This window comes from Medicago sativa, chromosome 5, assembly GCF_051527215.1.
Source record: "Medicago sativa cultivar Bolivia chromosome 5, Bolivia_mono, whole genome shotgun sequence".
Lineage (NCBI taxonomy): Eukaryota > Viridiplantae > Streptophyta > Magnoliopsida > Fabales > Fabaceae > Medicago > Medicago sativa.
Window position 1 is genome coordinate 55,495,084 of NC_140753.1, and position 19,526 is coordinate 55,514,609.

The window sequence follows — 19,526 nt, forward strand, 5'->3', positions numbered from 1 at the left end:
CATTAAAAGATTTTTTTTAGTGATAAAAAATAAAATGATAATAAATTTAATGAATATTTTGAGAAAAAACTTTTTTATGTACTCCCTCCGGTCACTATTATAAGCAAAACTCAACTTTTTAGATACATTGAATAATTAATGTATCTAGTCTTTATTATAGACTGAATACATTAAATTATTCAAATTATCTAAAAAGTGAAGTTTTGCTTATAATAGTGACCAGTGGGAGTATATATGACTAAATACTATTCATTATGTTTGTGTCCATACAAGAATGCCCCATGAATTCAGTATTATACTTTTCTTTTTTACAAAAGAATTCGATAGTATACTTAAGCAATAAAAGTTCAATAGATTAATGTCATTATCATTAAATGCTTGCAATTATACATGTGATATCAAAAATTTATATCAATTTCGATCATGTTGACTAGATTTCTAAAAGCATAGTGTGTCGAATTGACTTATACCAAAAATTCCGATCGTCTGAATTCTAATTCCTACTTTGGTCTTAGTTCAATTAGGTTATATCCAACGGTTGAAATTATTTTTATTTGATACCGTTTGTCGGTTATATCCGTTTTGGTCGTCATAGGAATGTCCTTTCATGTTGACTAGGTTTTTGGATGGACAGTTTGACGGATTGACTTATACCAAAGATTCTGATTGCCGAAATACCAGTTTCTTACTTCGTTCTTAGTTCAATCATGTCACATCTAACGATCAGAATTGTTTTATTTGATACCGTTAGTCAGTTGAATTCGTTTTGGTAGTCGGAAGAATGTCCTTCCATGTTAACTAGATTTCCAAAGAGATAATTTGTCAAATAGACCTGTACCGAAGATTTTGATTGCCGAAATTGCAGTTCATACTTCGTTCTTAGTTCAATTATGTCATATCCAACGGTCAGAATTGTTTTATTCGACACAGTTAGTCAGTTTGGTCGTTGTGGTAGTCGGAAGAATGTTTTTCCATGTTGACTAGGTTTTCGAAGGGATAATTTGTCGAATATACTTGTATTAAATATTCTGATCGCCGAAATTCTAGTTTTTACTTCGTTCATAGTTCAATTAGGTCATATCCAACGGTCAAAATTGTTTTATTTGATACCATTAGTTGGTTAGGTCATGTTTTGGTAGTCTGAAGAATGTCCTTTCATGTTGACTAGGTTTATGAATGGATAGTTTGTCCGATTGACTTATATGAAAGAGTCTGATCGTCGAAATTTCAGTTCCTAATTCGTTCTTTGTTCAATTAGGTCATATCTAACGGTCAGAATATTTTTATTTGATATTGTTAGTCGGTTAGGTCTGTTTTTGTCGTTGGAGGAATGTCCTTCCATGTTGACTAGGTTTATGAAGAGATAGTTTATCCGATTGACTTATACCAAAGATTCCGATCGCCGAAATTCCAGTTCCAATTTTGTTCTTAGTTCAATCATGTCACATCCAACTGTCGGAATTGTTTTATTTGACACTGATAGTCGGTTGGGTCATGTTTTGTTCGTCAGAGAAATGTTCTTCCATGACCCAACCGATTAACGATGTCAAAATAAACAATTTCAACCGTTGAACATGACCTAATTGAACTAAGAATTAAGTAGGAATTGGAATTTTGGCGATCAAAATCTTTCATATAAGTTAATCTGACAACTTTTGCGACAATGTTCTCTCTAATACTCACATAATATTTTTACTTTCTCTCTATTGCTTTCGTTTTTATGTTACTATCTATTTTTCTTTGTAAATTAAGTTCTCACAAATGGTCGTTCAAATAACTAATTATATTTATTGACATGAAATTTTAATCAAAACAGTTAATAGCTGAATGTTTCTTAACTCTTAGATTCATCATCATCGCTATCCAGTCACCTAACAACAACAACTAGCACCATTTTCATCATCAATAATTAATAGAAATTATAAGTTGGAATTTAAGATTTGTTTTTTTTTTTTGACAAAAATGAAATTGAGGAAATTATTTACGTAAAATTAAAAACAATCAAAAGTCACGATTCACAAAAAAAAAAAAAAATCAAACCATGAAGATTCGCAATCGCTTGAACCCAGATTCACATTCACTTGCCCATAATTGTTTTGAACGATTCACATTTCCAGATTCGTAAACTCAGATTTCAAATGAATTCCAAAACTTTGATTCCCAATTCATTGAATCCGACGAAAAAACCAAAGACGGAGTTTTGAATCTGCAATCAATCTTCGAACCATTAACGTACTAAAAAGCTTTTTAAAGGCAGAATCAAATGATGCAATAACTCTTAATTTTTTTTATAGAATAAATAAAATAGTTTGTAATGAACGTTAATATTTTTTTGTTTTGGAAAAGCTACTGGGTAGTTTTGGTGTATGAGAAAGAAAAGATTTCTCATCAAAATTAACGTCGATAGTGGTTTTGATTTTGGAGACGGTTGTGCTACAATTTTTTTTAACAAATAAATTTTTAAGGAAAGTTTCAAATAAAAAATCTGTTTGAATAGTTTATCATAAAATATAATTCTAAGTATTTCATCATTTTATTATAATTTTTTTTTTGGATATTAAAATTTTAAAAAAAATCTCTAAAAAAAAAACTATTCCAAATAGCTTTTCATAAAAATCATTTTTAAAAAGATGTCACTTTGAAAAAATATGTGATTTTTACTAGTGAATATGTAAGATAGTGAATGCCAAAATCTCATTTTTAACTTATGTTAAATAATAACTTCTACTATTTTTGAGTAAATTTCTAAAAAATCTATTTTTAGAAATACAAAGAAAAATCCATTTTTTAATTTGAGTGTAGAGATGTTAATGTTCCTTATGTTTAAGTTGAACTCATATAGACCATAGATCCAATCCAAGGTTAATATTTATTACCTTAACAGTGAAAGTACCTTACCATTACCTTATGTTAGCGGCCACCATAATTGCAGGTAACTTATTGTAAACAAAAAAAAATCAGCTTTAACTTGCAAATGCAGGTAAAATAACCCAAACCTCCGTGAGAGATATATTATGGCCTCTCACGGTAGCACCCGCCGATTACTATAACCTTTGCAAGATAACTTACATCAAAAGGACTCGCACTATATATGTAACCAGCTTAACCACATTCTTTCGATAACTTATACAATAAATGTTTATATCATGTATGATAATTGTTGAGAGTCCACCATTAGATGAAATATGACTTGAAAAAATGTTTATAAATAGAAGACATCCCTCACCTTATTAACCAGTTTGTAACGATGAGTTAGTTTCATCCTAAATTTTAAGATGGTATCAAAATCTATCAAATATCTATTGGGTCGCTTGCTATAATAAGGCCACTCAAGTCACGCTATAGTTGTTCAGTTATAGGTGTTATAGGTGTGAGAGGGTGTGTTGAAAGTCCCATATCATATCAAAAATAGCCTGAAAACATGTTTATAAGTGGGAGGCAAGCATCCCTCGCCTTAGTCGATTTTGTAAGATTGACTTAGATTCAATCCAAATTATTAAGAATAATCAATTATTCAATAAGCATTTAATTAGCCTGAAAATATTTTTGCAATAAGTTTTTGGATCCTTTTACTTATGTGTGTGGATCAATTTGGTTTAAGTTTTTTCACAACTACTTGTAAAAAACAAAAAGTTGAATCCATCTTGCAATAATAATGAGTATTCTAATTAATAGTTTTTAGTATAGATTAAGTTGAAATAATTAATCTCTGCAAGTTGTTTTTCATGATTTAAAAGCTAGATACTTACTTTATTTGAAAAATTCTTAGTTAAAAAGATGCATCCAATCTGCAACCTTATATTTCACATCATTTTTTATCCTTTCCACTAAACATGAATGCTTCTTTTCCACTTAACTTTACCAGCACATCACATTGAATATTCCTTACTTTAAGTAGATAATTATATGATTCTACTTTCATCTAATTCTAAGGGACAAATTAAAGTCTTTTGATATATATGACTTGAAATCAGTTACCAGAGTTATTCCTCATTGAACTGTAACATCAAAAAGAGTACCAACACACAAACTCAAGCAATCTCTTTCTTCTTTACATAGATAATATAGTTAACAAAAACAAATTACTTTCAGCTTTTTATTTACCTTCCTTAGGAACATGGTTATAGTATAAATTCTCGCTTGAGTTCCAAGCTATTGGGAAAAACACAAGTTCCACATTGAAAAGAGATAATGTCTAAAATAGTTTATAAAGAATGACACCATCTAACAACGCGGTTTTGTAAGAATGAGTTAAGCATAATATAAAAATCCAATATTTATATCAGAGTTTATCCATTCGGTTCATCCGCCAAAATATCAACTCACTAACCCAATAGTGTTTGTTTTGTGACACAATATAAAACCAATATAAAGACATAATACAAGCCACTCCTGATAATCTTAAAACACAACAATTTTTATTCTCTCCTAGTGTTGTCTCCCCCTCAAGAGACATCATTAATCAAACACAACAATGGCAACAAAATTTGGTTTTAGTAAAACCTCTAGGAACAAATCGATTAAACAACACTTCCAAGTCTGTTTTTGTTTCAATAGAATGTTTAAGCTCAAGGTGGCTGAACCACCAGAAGAAATCAACAATATTTTTAATAGGTATGCAAAAAATGGTACCATGACCATGGATGAATTGTACTACTTTTTAGTTGATTTTCAAGGAGAAAAGGGTGGTGAAGCTACCCAAAAACATGCTCAAGATGTTTTCCACAGTTTAAAACATCTCAATATATTTCAAAGAAGAGGTCTTCATTTTGATGCCTTCTTTCGTTATCTCTTTGGTGACCTAAATGGCCCCATAGGTGATCAGGTAAATTTTCTGCCAGTTTATCCTTATTATCTATGAAGCACGGATACGAACACATACACGACATGGACAATGACACGACGACACCGCTAATAATTTGAGAAAATCACATAATTCAGTGTAATTATAGGTGACGGTGTCGAGTCGGTGTCGGACACGACACATGTCCGACACCAGGACACACCACACCTAATACGAGGAGTGTCCGTGCTTCATAACTTATTATCATTTTTTTTATATCATTTTATATCTATCTGTTAGTTCAACTGCTAACTTTATCAAATACTACAAATTTATTCGGCTAGTTTATCTACTATAACTAACATGACAGTTGTAAACTCATGTGCTATCAACTAATTTATCAAAATTATACTCCCTCCGGTCCTATTTATAAGCAAAAGTTAGGTCAACAAAACTCGATGTATCTTGACTGAATTTTTAACCAGATACATCAATTTTTGTTGACTCAAGTTTCTCTTATAAATAGGACCGGAGGGAGTATATGACTTTTTACCAAATAGAGCCAAAAACATACATATATCTTTTGGTTCCACTAAATCCTTAACAATTACAATTATATATTTGATTTTTTTATTTCAGGTGCATCAAGATATGAATGCTCCATTGGCTCATTATTTTTTGTACACAGGGCACAACTCCTACTTAACTGGAAATCAATTGAGCAGTGAAAGCAGTACTATCCCAATAATAAAAGCTCTGAAAAAAGGAGTTAGAGTAATTGAGTTGGATTTGTGGCCAAATTCTAGAGAAGATGATGTGGAAGTTCGTCATGGAGGGTATAAGTTTAGTTTTCAACTATGAAGCACAAATACTTTTCGGATAAGGCGTGTCCCCGTGTTAGACACGTGTCGTATCCGACACCGCCGACACGACACCAACACATATAATTACACCAAATTATGCAGTTTTTAAAAAAATTTAGCCGTGTCGACGTGTCAGTGTCCGTTTCGTGTCCGGTATCCGTGCTTCATAGGTTTTCAATAGCATATTAGTTTAAGTCCAATATTGTAGCACATTGTTGATTTCTTGTGCATTCCAACTTTCAGCTTTATATATAAATTAAACTAATTGACTTATTTTTGAGCTGTAGGACTCTGACTTCTTCAGTGAAACTTAGAGATTGTTTGAATGCCATTAGGGACAATGCATTTGATGCCTCAAAGTATCCTGTTATAATAACTTTTGAAGACCATATAACTCCACCTCTTCAACGCAAAGTCGCCAAAGTTTGTAAATTTTTTGCATTAATTATGCCACTATATATCATAGTCTAAAATTAAAGTAACAAATTAATATTTATAATGCAGATGGTGGATGATATATTTAGAGGTATGTTGTTTCGTCCAAATTATTCACATCAAATGAAGAAATTCCCTTCACCAGAATCGTTGAAGGGGAAAATTCTGATTTCAACAAAACCACCGGAGTCTCCTGAAAGTCAAAGCCAAAAGATACAAGAGGAAGAAGTTGAGTTGCTTGAGGACAAAGATGATGGATCTAGAGTCAATGATGAGGTTAAAATAATTTAATTTCACTTTGCTTATGGGCTTGTTTGTTAAGGATTTTTAAAAAAGTGAATTTGATAAATAATTTAGGGATTAATTTTTAGAGATTTTGAAGCAATTTTTAGATTCTCATTTTCCTATAAATATGTACTTCAAAATGTGCTTTTTAATTTAAAAAACAAAGGATTTTTTTTTTTTTTAAAAAGTGTAACAAATGGTCCTATATATATCTTGAATCAGCTGGGGTTTTTGAATAGCTTAATTAATATTTTTTGCAATTAATTAGGATGAATTGGGTGATGAAAGTGAGGAGGAGGATGAGACTCTTGGATATAGAAATTTGATTTCTATACATGCTGGGAAGCCAAAAGGCAGTGTAGAACATTGGTTGATGGAACATGATCAAGTTAGGCGTCTTAGCTTGAGCGAACAAGTTCTTGAAGAAATCGCCAAAACTCATGGGAATGATATTGTCAGGTGATTTTGAATGTGTTTTTTTTTTTTTTTTATCTAGATTCAAAATCTTATTGAACCTCAATTATTTTTAATGTAGTTAATCAACTCATAAGAGTGCAAAACTCTCTTAACAACTACTTTTTTCACTCATAAGACTCTAACCCAAAATACCAATTAAGGTTTCATCATACTTCAAGCTTGTATTGGGTTTCATCATTCCATCCTTGTATAAGTACACTACATCAAAATTTGCTTACCATATATGCAAGAATTGTTTGGCTACTTTTACTATGACTACACATGTTGCTCTATTTTCTGTACCCTATTGTTAATTAATTGTTACAACACGAATATTATTCCATTCCATGCTTTAGATTCACCCAAAGGAATTTGCTTAGAATATATCCAAAGGGTTCACGTGTGGATTCCTCCAATTATGATCCTATGAATGGATGGATGCATGGAGCTCAAATGGTAGCATTTAATATGCAGGTTAGATTTCACTTTCCATTTATTTGACAATTGAGAGAAGAGAAGGGAAAGTATTAATACACTTGAAGAGCATGCTATGCTACTCTTATGAATATATTTCATTTTGTTTTATAATAACTTCCAAAAGGTCAACTTATAATTAAATATAAGAAGTAAATTAGGACAAAAACTAAATAATTACCTAAAACTAAGAATGTAACATGATCAAAAACAACATTAAAACATCCTATTATAACAACTTGCATCCTAAGAAAACTATTTTCATAATCACATATGGCGGAATTTCACACTCATGCATCATCCTAAGACCTTTTCATCCATGCAATTGTTCGTATGTTATGCACTTTGATGTCTGCTTTCCTATTTATTTATAAATTTGGGAATAGAAATAAATAAAGTTTGAGGATTTTTTTGCAGGTCATGTTAACTAGTGTCACTAGGACATTACTTCGCATTTTCCATTTCTTATTTATTAATTGGCAATATTAATTATTATAATTTTGTTTTACTTAAAGGGACATGGGCATTATCTTCAATTTATGGAAGGAATGTTCAAAGCCAATGGTGGATGTGGGTATGTTAAGAAACCTGACATCTTATTGAACAATAATAAGATGTATGATCCTAGAGTATACCGACCAAAGAAAACTCTTCAGGTAAAGGGAATGTGGTTACTTATAATTCAAATTTAGAATTGATACTACAAAAATTATTTTCCATCTTACTTTATATACTGAAGCCAAGTATATCTAATATAAAAAAAAAAAAAAAAATAAAACAGGTTCACGTATACATGGGTGAAGGGTGGCAATCTGAATTTGGCCAAACACACTTTGATTTTTATTCTCCGCCTGATTTTCGTGTACAGGTAATTATACTTTTGATTGTGATTGGAATGATTTAAGGATATGTTTAGATTGATTTATTTAAGATTATTCACTGATTTAAGTACTTATGAGACTATATGATGGAACTTATGAAAATATCTTTTCTTTTTTTTTTTGAAGGAATTATGAAAATATCTTGTTATGATGGAACTTATGAAAATATCTTGTAATATGTTTATAACATATTTTTAGCCTATTTTCGTAAACTCCTCAAGATTGCCTATGAAAATATCTTAGAGCTTATATAGAAAACAATTTAACTTTATTAATTGTTTTTTGTTATAAAAATAACTTATACATTAACGCTTATCATGATAGATTATACTGATTATCCAAACACCACAAATTATTTCAAATATTTATGCAATTGCTGATATTATAACATAATTGTGAAGTCATTGATATAGTTGTGCTAAAATATGTACCGTAAATATATTTGAAATAAATGACACATTGATATAATTAGGGTTGGGAATAGGCCAGGTCGGCCTACAGGGGCCTACGACCTGGCCTGTTTTGGCCTGGCCTGACCTGGCCTAGCATGTTTAGTGGATAGGCCTAGGCTTAGACTTTTTAGAAAGTACACCCTCCGGTCACAAATATAAGCAAAAATTCACTTTTTAGGTTCATTCAATAAATGATGTATGTGGTCTATTTAATAGTCCACATGCATCATTTATTGAATGAACCTAAAAAATGAATTTTTGCTTATATTTGTGACCGGAGGGTGTATGTTTAGTTAAATAGGTCAGACTTAGGCTTTCAGAAAAGTCTGTTAAGCCTAATAGGCCGGCCTATTAATACCTATTTATTAAAAAATGTTTTTTATATTAAAATAATTGCATACATTAAAAATATAAACACATTTTTCTCTATCTATTAGTCCTTTAACATGTTTTGTTGTTATAGGCTTTTAAGTAGGCTTTACTCTAGTTAAAATTTACTTGTAGTGAAATAGGCTTTTAAGTAGGCTTTAAGGCCTGTTTAGCCTATTTAGTAGGTCAAATGAACTATTTGATGACCTTAATATAAAGTATGCCTGAAAGTAGGCTTTCAGGCCAGTCCAGACTTTTAAATAGGTCAGGTCAGACCAAGAAAAACGGCCTATGATAGGTCTAGGCCAGGCTCGAGCTTATAAAAAATTTCATATGTGAGGCTCATGTTTATCAAAGTCTGGCCTGACCTTCCCACCCCTGTATAATTGTGAAGTCATTATTTTGACGTGCCCTACACTTGTTTCTTTCAAGTACAACAAATAAAATAAAAATTTACATTTACTCTACAAAAATTATAGGCTTAATTAATGATTTGGTCCCTTAAGTTATTTGTTGGTTACATTTTGGTCCCATAAGTTATTAACGTTACAATTAAGTTATTACGTTACAATTTGGTCCCTTAACTTATTTTTTGGTTTCGTTTTGGTCCCTTAACTTATTTGTTGGTTTCGTTTTGGTCCCAAACTACTCCCTTAACTCTAATAACTTATGGGACCAAAACGAAACCAACAAATAAGTTAAGGGACCAAAACGAAACCAAAAAATAAGTTAAGGGACCAAATTGTAACGTTAATAACTTATGGGACCAAAATGTAACCAACAAATAACTTAAGGGACCAAATTGTAACGTTAATAACTTATGGGACCAAAATGTAACCAACAAATAACTTAAGGGACCAAATCATTAATTAAGCCAAAATTATACTATGAGTAAACCCCACAAACATGAAAATTGAAGGGAAATGTTATCAACAATTTTGTTGTCTAAAACCGTATTTACTTATGGTAGATATGATTTTGTTTTTTTTTATTAAAATCTAAATCAAATCAATAGCTATCAATAACTACAAATAGTACATTTTAGTTCGGTATTAAATATGTTATCAACTTTTGGATGCTAAGATTCTCTCAAAAAAAAAAAAAAAAAAAAAAAACTTTTGGATGCTAAGATAAAATTCCTCAATTATAACGTGTCAATATTGTGCAGGTTGGTATCCATGGTGTTCCAGTTGATACGGACACCAAAGTAACTAGGACCAAGGAAGATGAGTGGGTCCCAGTTTGGAATGAGGAGCTAAACTTTCCATTAACTTATCCAGAATTGGCCCTATTACACATTAAAGTTATTGAACGTGACTTTTCTGGACAACATGATTTTGCTGGACAAACATGTTTACCTGTATCAGAGCTAAGAGAAGGCATTCGTTGTGTTCGTTTATGTAACCGCAAAGGTGAACTTTATAAGCATGTTAGGCTTTTAATCCAATTTCGATTTTCTAATCACTAGTAGTGCATTTGTTTGTGTTTGTATTATGAAGGATATAAAACACATGTAAATATAAATAATGAGTACAATTTGTCAATGTTTGTTGTACATTCATGAATATGAACTATCTTTAATGACTGAGGTACATAGAAAGAGGTACGTAGAGATGAAGAGACTATGAATAAAAAGTGACAGAGTTTAGATGGTAGAAATTTTTAGCTTTGAGATTTCAAATAAAAATCCTTATAAGTCATTTAAGTATTTTAGTATATATTTTCTTATTAAAAAAATTTATTTTAATATTTAAGCTTCTTTCTTAGAAGTAAATTAAGTTCATTCAAATGTTAAAATAAGGATAGTAAAATCAAATTGATGATGAATTAAAACATTCTACATTCATATTTTGAGATCAGCACTGGGACCAAATACATGTTAAAGATACACATGCAATTTTCATAAGGCAAAAAGACATTAAAAAAATCAAAATCTTAATTCTTTGAAACTAATTTCTTCCATATATGACCAGTGACCAAGAATAATGAAAGAGCAAATTTTTTTAATCTCACCCATTTGCAGGGGGGAAATTGATCGTGTTTGCTCATATCCATGATACATAGGTACAAGTACGATATTGGGTACTAATACGGAATATATCGAATATATCATCCATATATAGAATTAAGTAAAGAATGATTTCTCATCCCTCTTCATTATGTAAACAAAATTGTCATACATGTTTCTCACAAAACTGGTCTTCGAACAAAACTGATCACCAAACCAACGATACCATTACTTTGAACTTTGTTTCAACTGATACAAATATTTCTTCAAAAGACCCACCGTAGCTTCAAGTAAATTGTCTCTTCAAGGTCTCCATCATGTAAGAAAAATGTTTTCATATCCATTTATTCCAACTCAAAATTGTATTGATTGATAATTGATATAAATACCTTTATGGAACAATGATATACCACAAATAAGATAATCTCTTTGTAATCAATCCCCTCAACTTGAGTAAACCATTTGCCACAAGCCTTGTTTGGTTCTTCGATCCTTGAAACACTTTTATTCTTTAAACAATGAGTTTGAACTTTTTCTTCATGAATCGTAGCAAGTCTTTCTTTTTTTTATCATATCCATTTATTAAATACAAATGTTAATCCTTGCGTTAGTATTTTCTCAATTACTAAGATTCAAACCATTGAACCTTTAATTAACTCTTTAACCAAACCTCCTTAATTTTCTTAGCTCAATCAAATTACACATCCCCCTGTAATATCCATGTTTTTGAGTATTACGTCTTATAATTATTAATCATATATATTATATTTTTTAAGAAAATTAAAGTTGACTGAAATGGCATTTTAGTGAAGAAATAATAGCAAAAGACAAAAGGGTGAGTTTCGGGTAAAAATAGGAAGCCCAAAAGGCTCAGGCTAGGGTGGGAGAGCATGATAGGTCTCCCACCGCGAGTGAGTGAATTAAAAAGATTCTAGCCATTGGATTGTGAAACTATATGATTATTAAAGTGCACCAACAACACTGAATACTATTTTATTTCATTCACAAATTTTCTCATTCTCTCTCATCTCTAACCCCATCCTTCTTTCTTTCTAACAGATGTCCAGCGGCCATAAAAACCATCCACCTCTGCCATCTTCAATTCTTCATCCCCATTGCATTCATTTACAGTTTTTTGGTTCCCCCATGTTTTCTTTCTATTCCTTTCCTTTCCTTTTATCTTTGAATTTAAAATTTATGATGACTAAAATTCAGAATATGATATCTTCAATTTCAATTTGAATTAAAAAAAACCTTAAATTTCAAATTTCAACATATTGATGGTGCGGTGCCATGTATAATTCATTCTCGTAGTTTTTTATTTAGATATTTTCTCTTGTTTCATGTTTTTTTTCAATTCCTTCTCCCCCTGTCATTCTTATTTTCTCGAGTACTCTCGTAAATATGATAGTATGAAATGAATGAATGAATGAAACCAGGGTACCAACATATGCTTCAACTCAAATTATAAAAAAACTAGTGATAGACTCGGGTCACTTAATATTGTGGCAATCATATAAAAAATAATTACATGTTAATATAGTTTTTTTTTGAAGGATACATGTTAATATCGTTAAATGTTTAAAAATATTAAACGAAAACTATCAACATTAATATAATGTTTATATTGAATATTTTTTTCCTTATATATAGAAAAATATGTTAAATATTTGAATCGCGTATTTTGTGCATTTTATTTTCATATGTACGTGAAAATAAATTTTTATATATATATATATATGTTTGAGAAAGTCAATAAACTAATTTTTTTTAAAACTCATGATTTTTTTTAGGGAACTCGTGATTATTTTTAAAATATCAAAATTAATGCAATGTTTCTTTCTTTGAGGGAACTCGCGTTAGACATTCATCGGTGTTGTTTTTATTTCATTGTATCACCCGATTGGGTTGGCCTACACTTTGTGCGGATTTACTGAGTTAGGTTTATGTCCCCCCAATTCTTTTTTGTATTTATTTTTTTCTTTTTTTGATAATATATTTATGAGCATCTGACATAGACTGGAATCTGCAAGACATTCCAACTCTATTGGACTGTCTTCTATCCCTTTTTATGTCATTGGACTCTTGCTTATAAAAAAAAATGTAATGTTTCTAGTAAATAACTTTTTATTTTATATTCAAAACACCGTTCAATGTTTGCATCGCACCCGTTGTAGATTTTATGCGTTTTATCTGCAGAAATAAATTTTTATGTAAATATACGAGAAAGTTGATATGATAAAAATGTGGAAACTCATTAGTATTGTCAAATTATAAACATGAATATAGTGCTACTATTGAATAAGTTTTTATTTTATATGCAAAATATCGTTCAATGTTTGACACCTATTGCAGATTTTATGTGCATATGTATGCATAAATAATTTTTTATGTACGTATATGACAAAATCGATATGATAAAATTTTGAAAACTCATGACTATTTTCAAAACATCAACATTAATGTAGTGTTTTTATTAAATAACTTTTTATTTTATATGTAAAACACTGTTCAATGTTTTCACCGCATCCGTTGCAGATTTTATGTGTTTTATCTGCATAATTTTTTTTATCTAAATATATGAGAAAGTTGATATGATAAAATTGTGGAAACTTATTAATGTTGTGAAAATATAAACATTAATAAAGTCTTTCTATTGAATAACTTTTTATTTTATATGCAAAATACAGTTCAATGTTTGCACCTCAACCGTTGCAGATTTTATGTGTTTATATATACATAAATAAATTTTTATGTACATATATGAGAAAATTGATATCATAAAATTTTGAAAGCTCGCGACCATTTTCAAAATATCAACATCAATATAGTGTTTCTATTAAATAACTTTTTATTTTATATTTAAAACACCGATAAATATTTGCATCACACTCGATGATGATTTTATAAGCTTATATATTCAAAAGAAATTTTTTATTTAACGATATGTGATAGTCGATATGATAAAATTTATAAAACTCGCAACTATTTTCAAAATATCAACATCACGGTATTGTTTCTCCAAAATACCGTTAAATATTTACACCGCTGATTGTAGAATTTTTACGCTTATATCTCCAAAATCAAATTTTATGTATACCGATATGAGAAAGCTTATTAGCAGTAAAAGTAGATATTTAAATCAGTTGTGTGGAACTGGAAAAGATAGTTGTACGTAATTATCATGATAATATATTGACTTTTATGAAGGACAATTATGAAATTTTGTTGGATTTTGATTTTTATATATTGTTTTTTAACTAATTTTTTATATATTGATAGTAGATTAAAAAACAGATAATATTCTAAATTTAAAAGTATTCTAAAGACTTATTAATTTTGCATCCAAAAAACAAATATTAGTGGAAATTTGTTATATCAACTTATCTGTGAAGTGCAAGTTAGTATTTTTTTTTTTTTTGTGAGAAAAAATTGGCTACACCTTTTTGTTTTTAATTAAAAAACAAATAATGTTTTAAAAGTATTCTAAATACTTATTAGTTTTGCATACCAGAAAACAAAGATGCGTGGAAATTTGTTATATCCGTGTATAGTTCCATAATATTTGTTTTTAAGTCATTTTTTAAAAAACAAATAAATTGATTACATAGTTATCCGTGAAAATTTGTTAGAGTTGTGATGACATCCATAATTTTTTTTAACATATTAATTAATTTCATAGCTATCCGTGGAAATTTGTTACATTTGTGATGACCATTATCCATGATTAATTTTAAATAAAATTAAAACAATTACAAATTAATTAATTTCATAGTTATCCGAGGAAATTTGTTACAATGATCATTATCCTTAATTAATTTAAAAAAATATTAAAACAATTAAATTAAATTTTGCAAAATGACCATTATGCACATAAAATTAAAGAGATCACGAGTTTTAAAGAGGACGATTATGAAATTTTGCTATACTTCAACTTTCATATAATGTAAGTAGATAATCTACTCAACTATTGTTGTCATTCATTATCATTGCTATTAGGGGTGTTCAAAACCAAACCAACCGAAAAGAAAAACCGCAAACCGAACCAATCCAAATCGAAACAACAAAGAACAGTATATGGTTCAGATGTATTCAGATAATGTTTTTACTCAACCGCATGGTTTGGTTCGGTTTACGGTTTTAATTTTACCAACCAAACCAAACCGCAATATAAGAAAAACACTAATTAAATATATATCACCTATACCAAATACTCGTAGAAATTCAATGGAAACTTTAATAAAATAATTTTTTTCTCTTGTTAATTTTCTTCTTTGCTTTTTCTATAAAATGTATTTATGATGTGCTACTTGAACTTTTAGAGAATGATAAAAAAATTAGTCTTTTGTGTTTTTCACAAAATATGATTACTTTTTCTGCACGTTTTAATTTGGTTTACGTAGTTCAGAACACTATTCGATGAAGAAAAATTGTAATATTGGATGATATTTAAAACATTGCTGAAAATATGTTGTGTTTTAATTTGATTTTAAAGTTCGAAACAAAAAAAAATGTTATCTAAAAAAATCGCATCAACCGATCCAATCCAAACCACATTGACTTGGTTTGAATTTTATTGTAAAAGTCAACCAACCAAACAAAACCACATACTTATTTATTTTGCGGTTCAGATAATTTTTAATCTCAAAACCGAACTAAACCAAATCGCAAACACCCATAATTGCTACTCCCTCCGTCCCTATATGTAACCACCCATTTGATTTTATTTTTGTCCCTAAATGTAAACTCCTTTTCAAATTACTAGATGTATTTATTATTATTTTTTCCTAAACATACCCCTAATTAATACTACTAACTTGTTTTGAAATATGTAAAGTCAAATTCAATACACATACAAACAAAGGACAAAGGACAGTTTGGTAATATTAACACACAAAATAGACACATTAATTATACTAACAACTTTTCTTAAGAAATGTGAAAAAGACAAAGGGGGTTTACATATAGGGACGGAGGGAGTATTTGATAAAAAGGAAACATCAAAGAACAAACAATTTAAACACAAAAAAAAACTAAAAACTGTGAAAGGGGCTTTTTAGATCTAAAAACTTCTATAATATTTCAAAGGAACAAAGATCATGCCAATATGGTTGTGTATCTGTGTGTCTGCTGAGAATAAGGAAAAAAGCAGCTACAAGCGGTGACTCGGTTTAGAGTGGGGTCATAAGTGGTTTGTGAGAGGAAAATCAGGTGTAACAAAGAACACGTACACTATCACAATCCAACGGCTGTGATAGCATTATTTCACTTGCGCACCTGCGAGACATAAATTGCTCGCGCACGCTAGCACGCGCCAGAACAAAAAGGTCCTTGTAGACTCAAAAGTGAGAAAGTGATATCTTTTAACCTATTTGATTAAGTGGGCACGGCATAAGTCCGTTTAAGCTCAACCACCGAGACAGACAGACAGACAAGACAAGCACTAACAAATATTTGATCAAAGAAAATCAATGTAAATCACCTTACTTTTCATTTTCAGGATACAGTTTATGATTGAGTTGGACCCATTAATCTTGAAGATCAATTCTATCATCTCCACTAACATGGATCAATCAACTAAAATGAATGTATTTAATTCATAAAAAAGATTAAATACATTAAGTGTCGTTGACTTACTATTAAGTTTTTTTATTTATTTACAAAATATACGGTTCACACTAATGTAGATATTATCATATTTAAAAAACTATAATAAAAATTATTTAAAATTGAGCAAAACTATTTAAATATAGTATTTTCTTCTACTTCTAAATAAACATATTTAAGTCCTCGTGATCTTAGTTTAATTGGTATAAACATTACATTATATATGCAGGGGTATCTGTTTGAACCCCGAATTCCCCACTTATTCACTTTAAAAAATAAAGAATCTAAAAATAAATAAATAAATAAAATATTGAAAACCTCTCATGTTTTTTTTAGGAAAAACTCATATTTTTGGTGAGTACATATACTCTCACTTACACCCTCCGGTCACTAATATAAGCAAAAATTCCTTTTTTAGATACATTCAATTAATGATGTATGTAACATATAATAAAGACCACATACATCATTAATTAAATGTATCTAAAAAGTTGATTTTTGCTTATATTAGTGACCGGAGGGTGTATTTGTTAAAGTATAACACTACTTATAATTTATTTTTATAGGAAATAAGCTCCATTCATTGAAAAAAGCTTCATCCGTTGAAATGCTAAAATAGCAACAATGCAATCAAAAAGATCATAGGTTGCGACATTTCCCGTCTATATATTAGGAATTTATTAAGATAGTTAAATAGATGCTAAGGGTGCGTATTAAACTTTCAAAAGACATTAATGCAATGGCAAAACAAAATTCAAATCCTAACAACCAAGCTAAATTCTTACTCATATGACCATAAGTCAATAATAAAACGAGATTCACATCCAACTTCGAAAAAAGATATTTGCATTCTCACAAATTGATTATTTGCGATCTCTTATATGGTCAATTCTGCCACATATTGACAACACATTTGTGTAATTGAAAGTACCTTGAATTTAGTGATAGACGCCATAAACCCCCTACTAGAAAAAGAGTACCTTTGAAGTGAGTCCTTCTCAAGCATTTTAGCAAACATGTATAAGGTGCAAACTTGAAGCAAATTAAGTAATACTAAAATCAGAAAAAGAAACATAACAATGAAACAAATAAAACAACCACAAAGACTTTGAATCTCAAATCCGATGAAGATAGAGTATCCCGTGGTGGCTTTCAAGGGGGCCGGTTATATGTCTTTTTCACTTGAGATGATAGCCATAACAACGAGATACAAAGGAGGCAATGGATGATCTGTCAGAGGAACGCTTGAACGAGGCATGGAGGAATTGATATCAATGTCAAAGTACAATGAGGGAAACCACAAACCGGTGGTCATGACACATTTCATGGGAAAGCGAACGACGCTGTAAATGGATGGGTTTCGGGTGAAGGCGATTAAAGCCGGAAGTAATTTGGAGTTGAATGTAATTTGCGGATAAAAGTGATTTATGGGTGTAAATGAGTTGGGATTGACGGTGATTTGGGATGCAAATCGAAATGGAGATGAAGGTAGAAATGTGGCATAGTGATGATGATTGAGAGGCAGAAAAAATCGATGGAGTGGCACGATTTTAAACGGATGAAAAAGACATTATACGTCATTCTCTCTAAACCCTATAAAAGGGTGAGGTGGTTGCGTAAGGAATTTTCTCCTTCAAACCCTAACATTAATTTTTTTTATTTTTTGGACAAAATATAACATTGATGAATTGTCACTATAGCCGGCTCTAGTTTTCTAGTGAGAGAAACTCCAACTTCTCTCTAAACTTTCTTTCTCCTTTGTTCATCGAGGAGGGGTGGTTTTAGGTCATTTTTTGACCTAGAATCACCCCTCTACATCTTTTTTTCCCTTTTCTTTCAATTTAAATAAGTGGTTTTCACATATATTAAGTTTTTTCTTTTGTATTTTTTTTGTGATTTCGTCGTCTAAGTGCGGCGTTGTGTTGTTCGTCGTCTTGTGCGGCGTTTGATTTCGCGTCTTGTCGCGGTGTTTGTTTAGTTCCTATTGAAAGATCGACATCAGTCAATTACAAATTCAACCAATGATTTGGGCATCAACGTTGCAGATCCGGAAGCATGTATTGAAAGATCGACATCAGTCAATTACAAATTCAACCAATGATTTGGGCATCAACGTTGCAGATCCGGAAGCATGTGAATTTCGGTGACTTAGGTTTTATCATATTATTTGTAGGCATTTTGCCGTTTTATGCTATTAACTTGGGTGCTGTGAGTTTGTTCGTAGGTTCACCCTTTACGTTTTTAGCGATGTTTGTATCTGATGTATTCTATCGATTTGAATGAATGAATATCGTTTTGTTTTTGTCAAAAAAAAATATATAACATTGATATTAATGTATATGTTTTTGTTTGGAACAAAATATAATATTAATATTAATATTACTGTATAAAAAATAACCTTATTAATGTAAAATGTTCTCTAAATTTCATTCAACACATATAGTATGACATATCTAGTTTTTAAATTATGTTACAAAAGAATACATGACGAAAGTTGTGAATGACACGTTAGTATATTAGTTAATATTTAGTATTTTATTTTTCATTGTCATGATTTGAACGTTAGATATTTACTTCTTATCTTTTTTAATCTCTTAACTCAACTAAGTGATCTACTCATCTCCAAAGTTAAGTTTAAAGGATTGTAATTCATATTCATAACATGTGTAATACAAAAGGGAATATGATAAAAAGTTACGCAAAACCTTTTTATAAAGAAAAAATTAGAGTGCTGAGACATGACACAAGGTAAACTTGGGAAAATATTTGAGTGACTTTACATTTTAGTGATTTTAGACGAAAGAGAATGATAGATGAGTAATTAAAATAAATTATTTTGATGAAAGAGAATTCTTAATTAGAAGAAAGATAAAGACAAAGTTACTAAAGTCGTCGAACTTAAAATCACCGAGG

At 30.1% G+C, this 19,526-nt stretch overlaps 1 protein-coding gene across 1 annotated transcript; it reads left to right on the forward strand.

Moving 5' to 3' along the window:
• Positions 1 to 4,388: 4,388 nt before the first annotated feature.
• LOC146923216 (phosphoinositide phospholipase C 1-like) lies at positions 4,389 to 10,550 on the forward strand. The gene is made up of 9 exons (XM_085715909.1): positions 4,389 to 4,825; positions 5,423 to 5,619; positions 5,934 to 6,069; positions 6,151 to 6,357; positions 6,635 to 6,825; positions 7,179 to 7,296; positions 7,812 to 7,952; positions 8,078 to 8,164; positions 10,167 to 10,550. The coding sequence occupies exons 1-9, from the start codon at positions 4,475 to 4,477 to the stop codon at positions 10,464 to 10,466; spliced, it is 1,728 nt and encodes a 575-aa protein (XP_085572035.1). The 5' UTR covers positions 4,389 to 4,474; the 3' UTR covers positions 10,467 to 10,550.
• Positions 10,551 to 19,526: the final 8,976 nt, after the last annotated feature.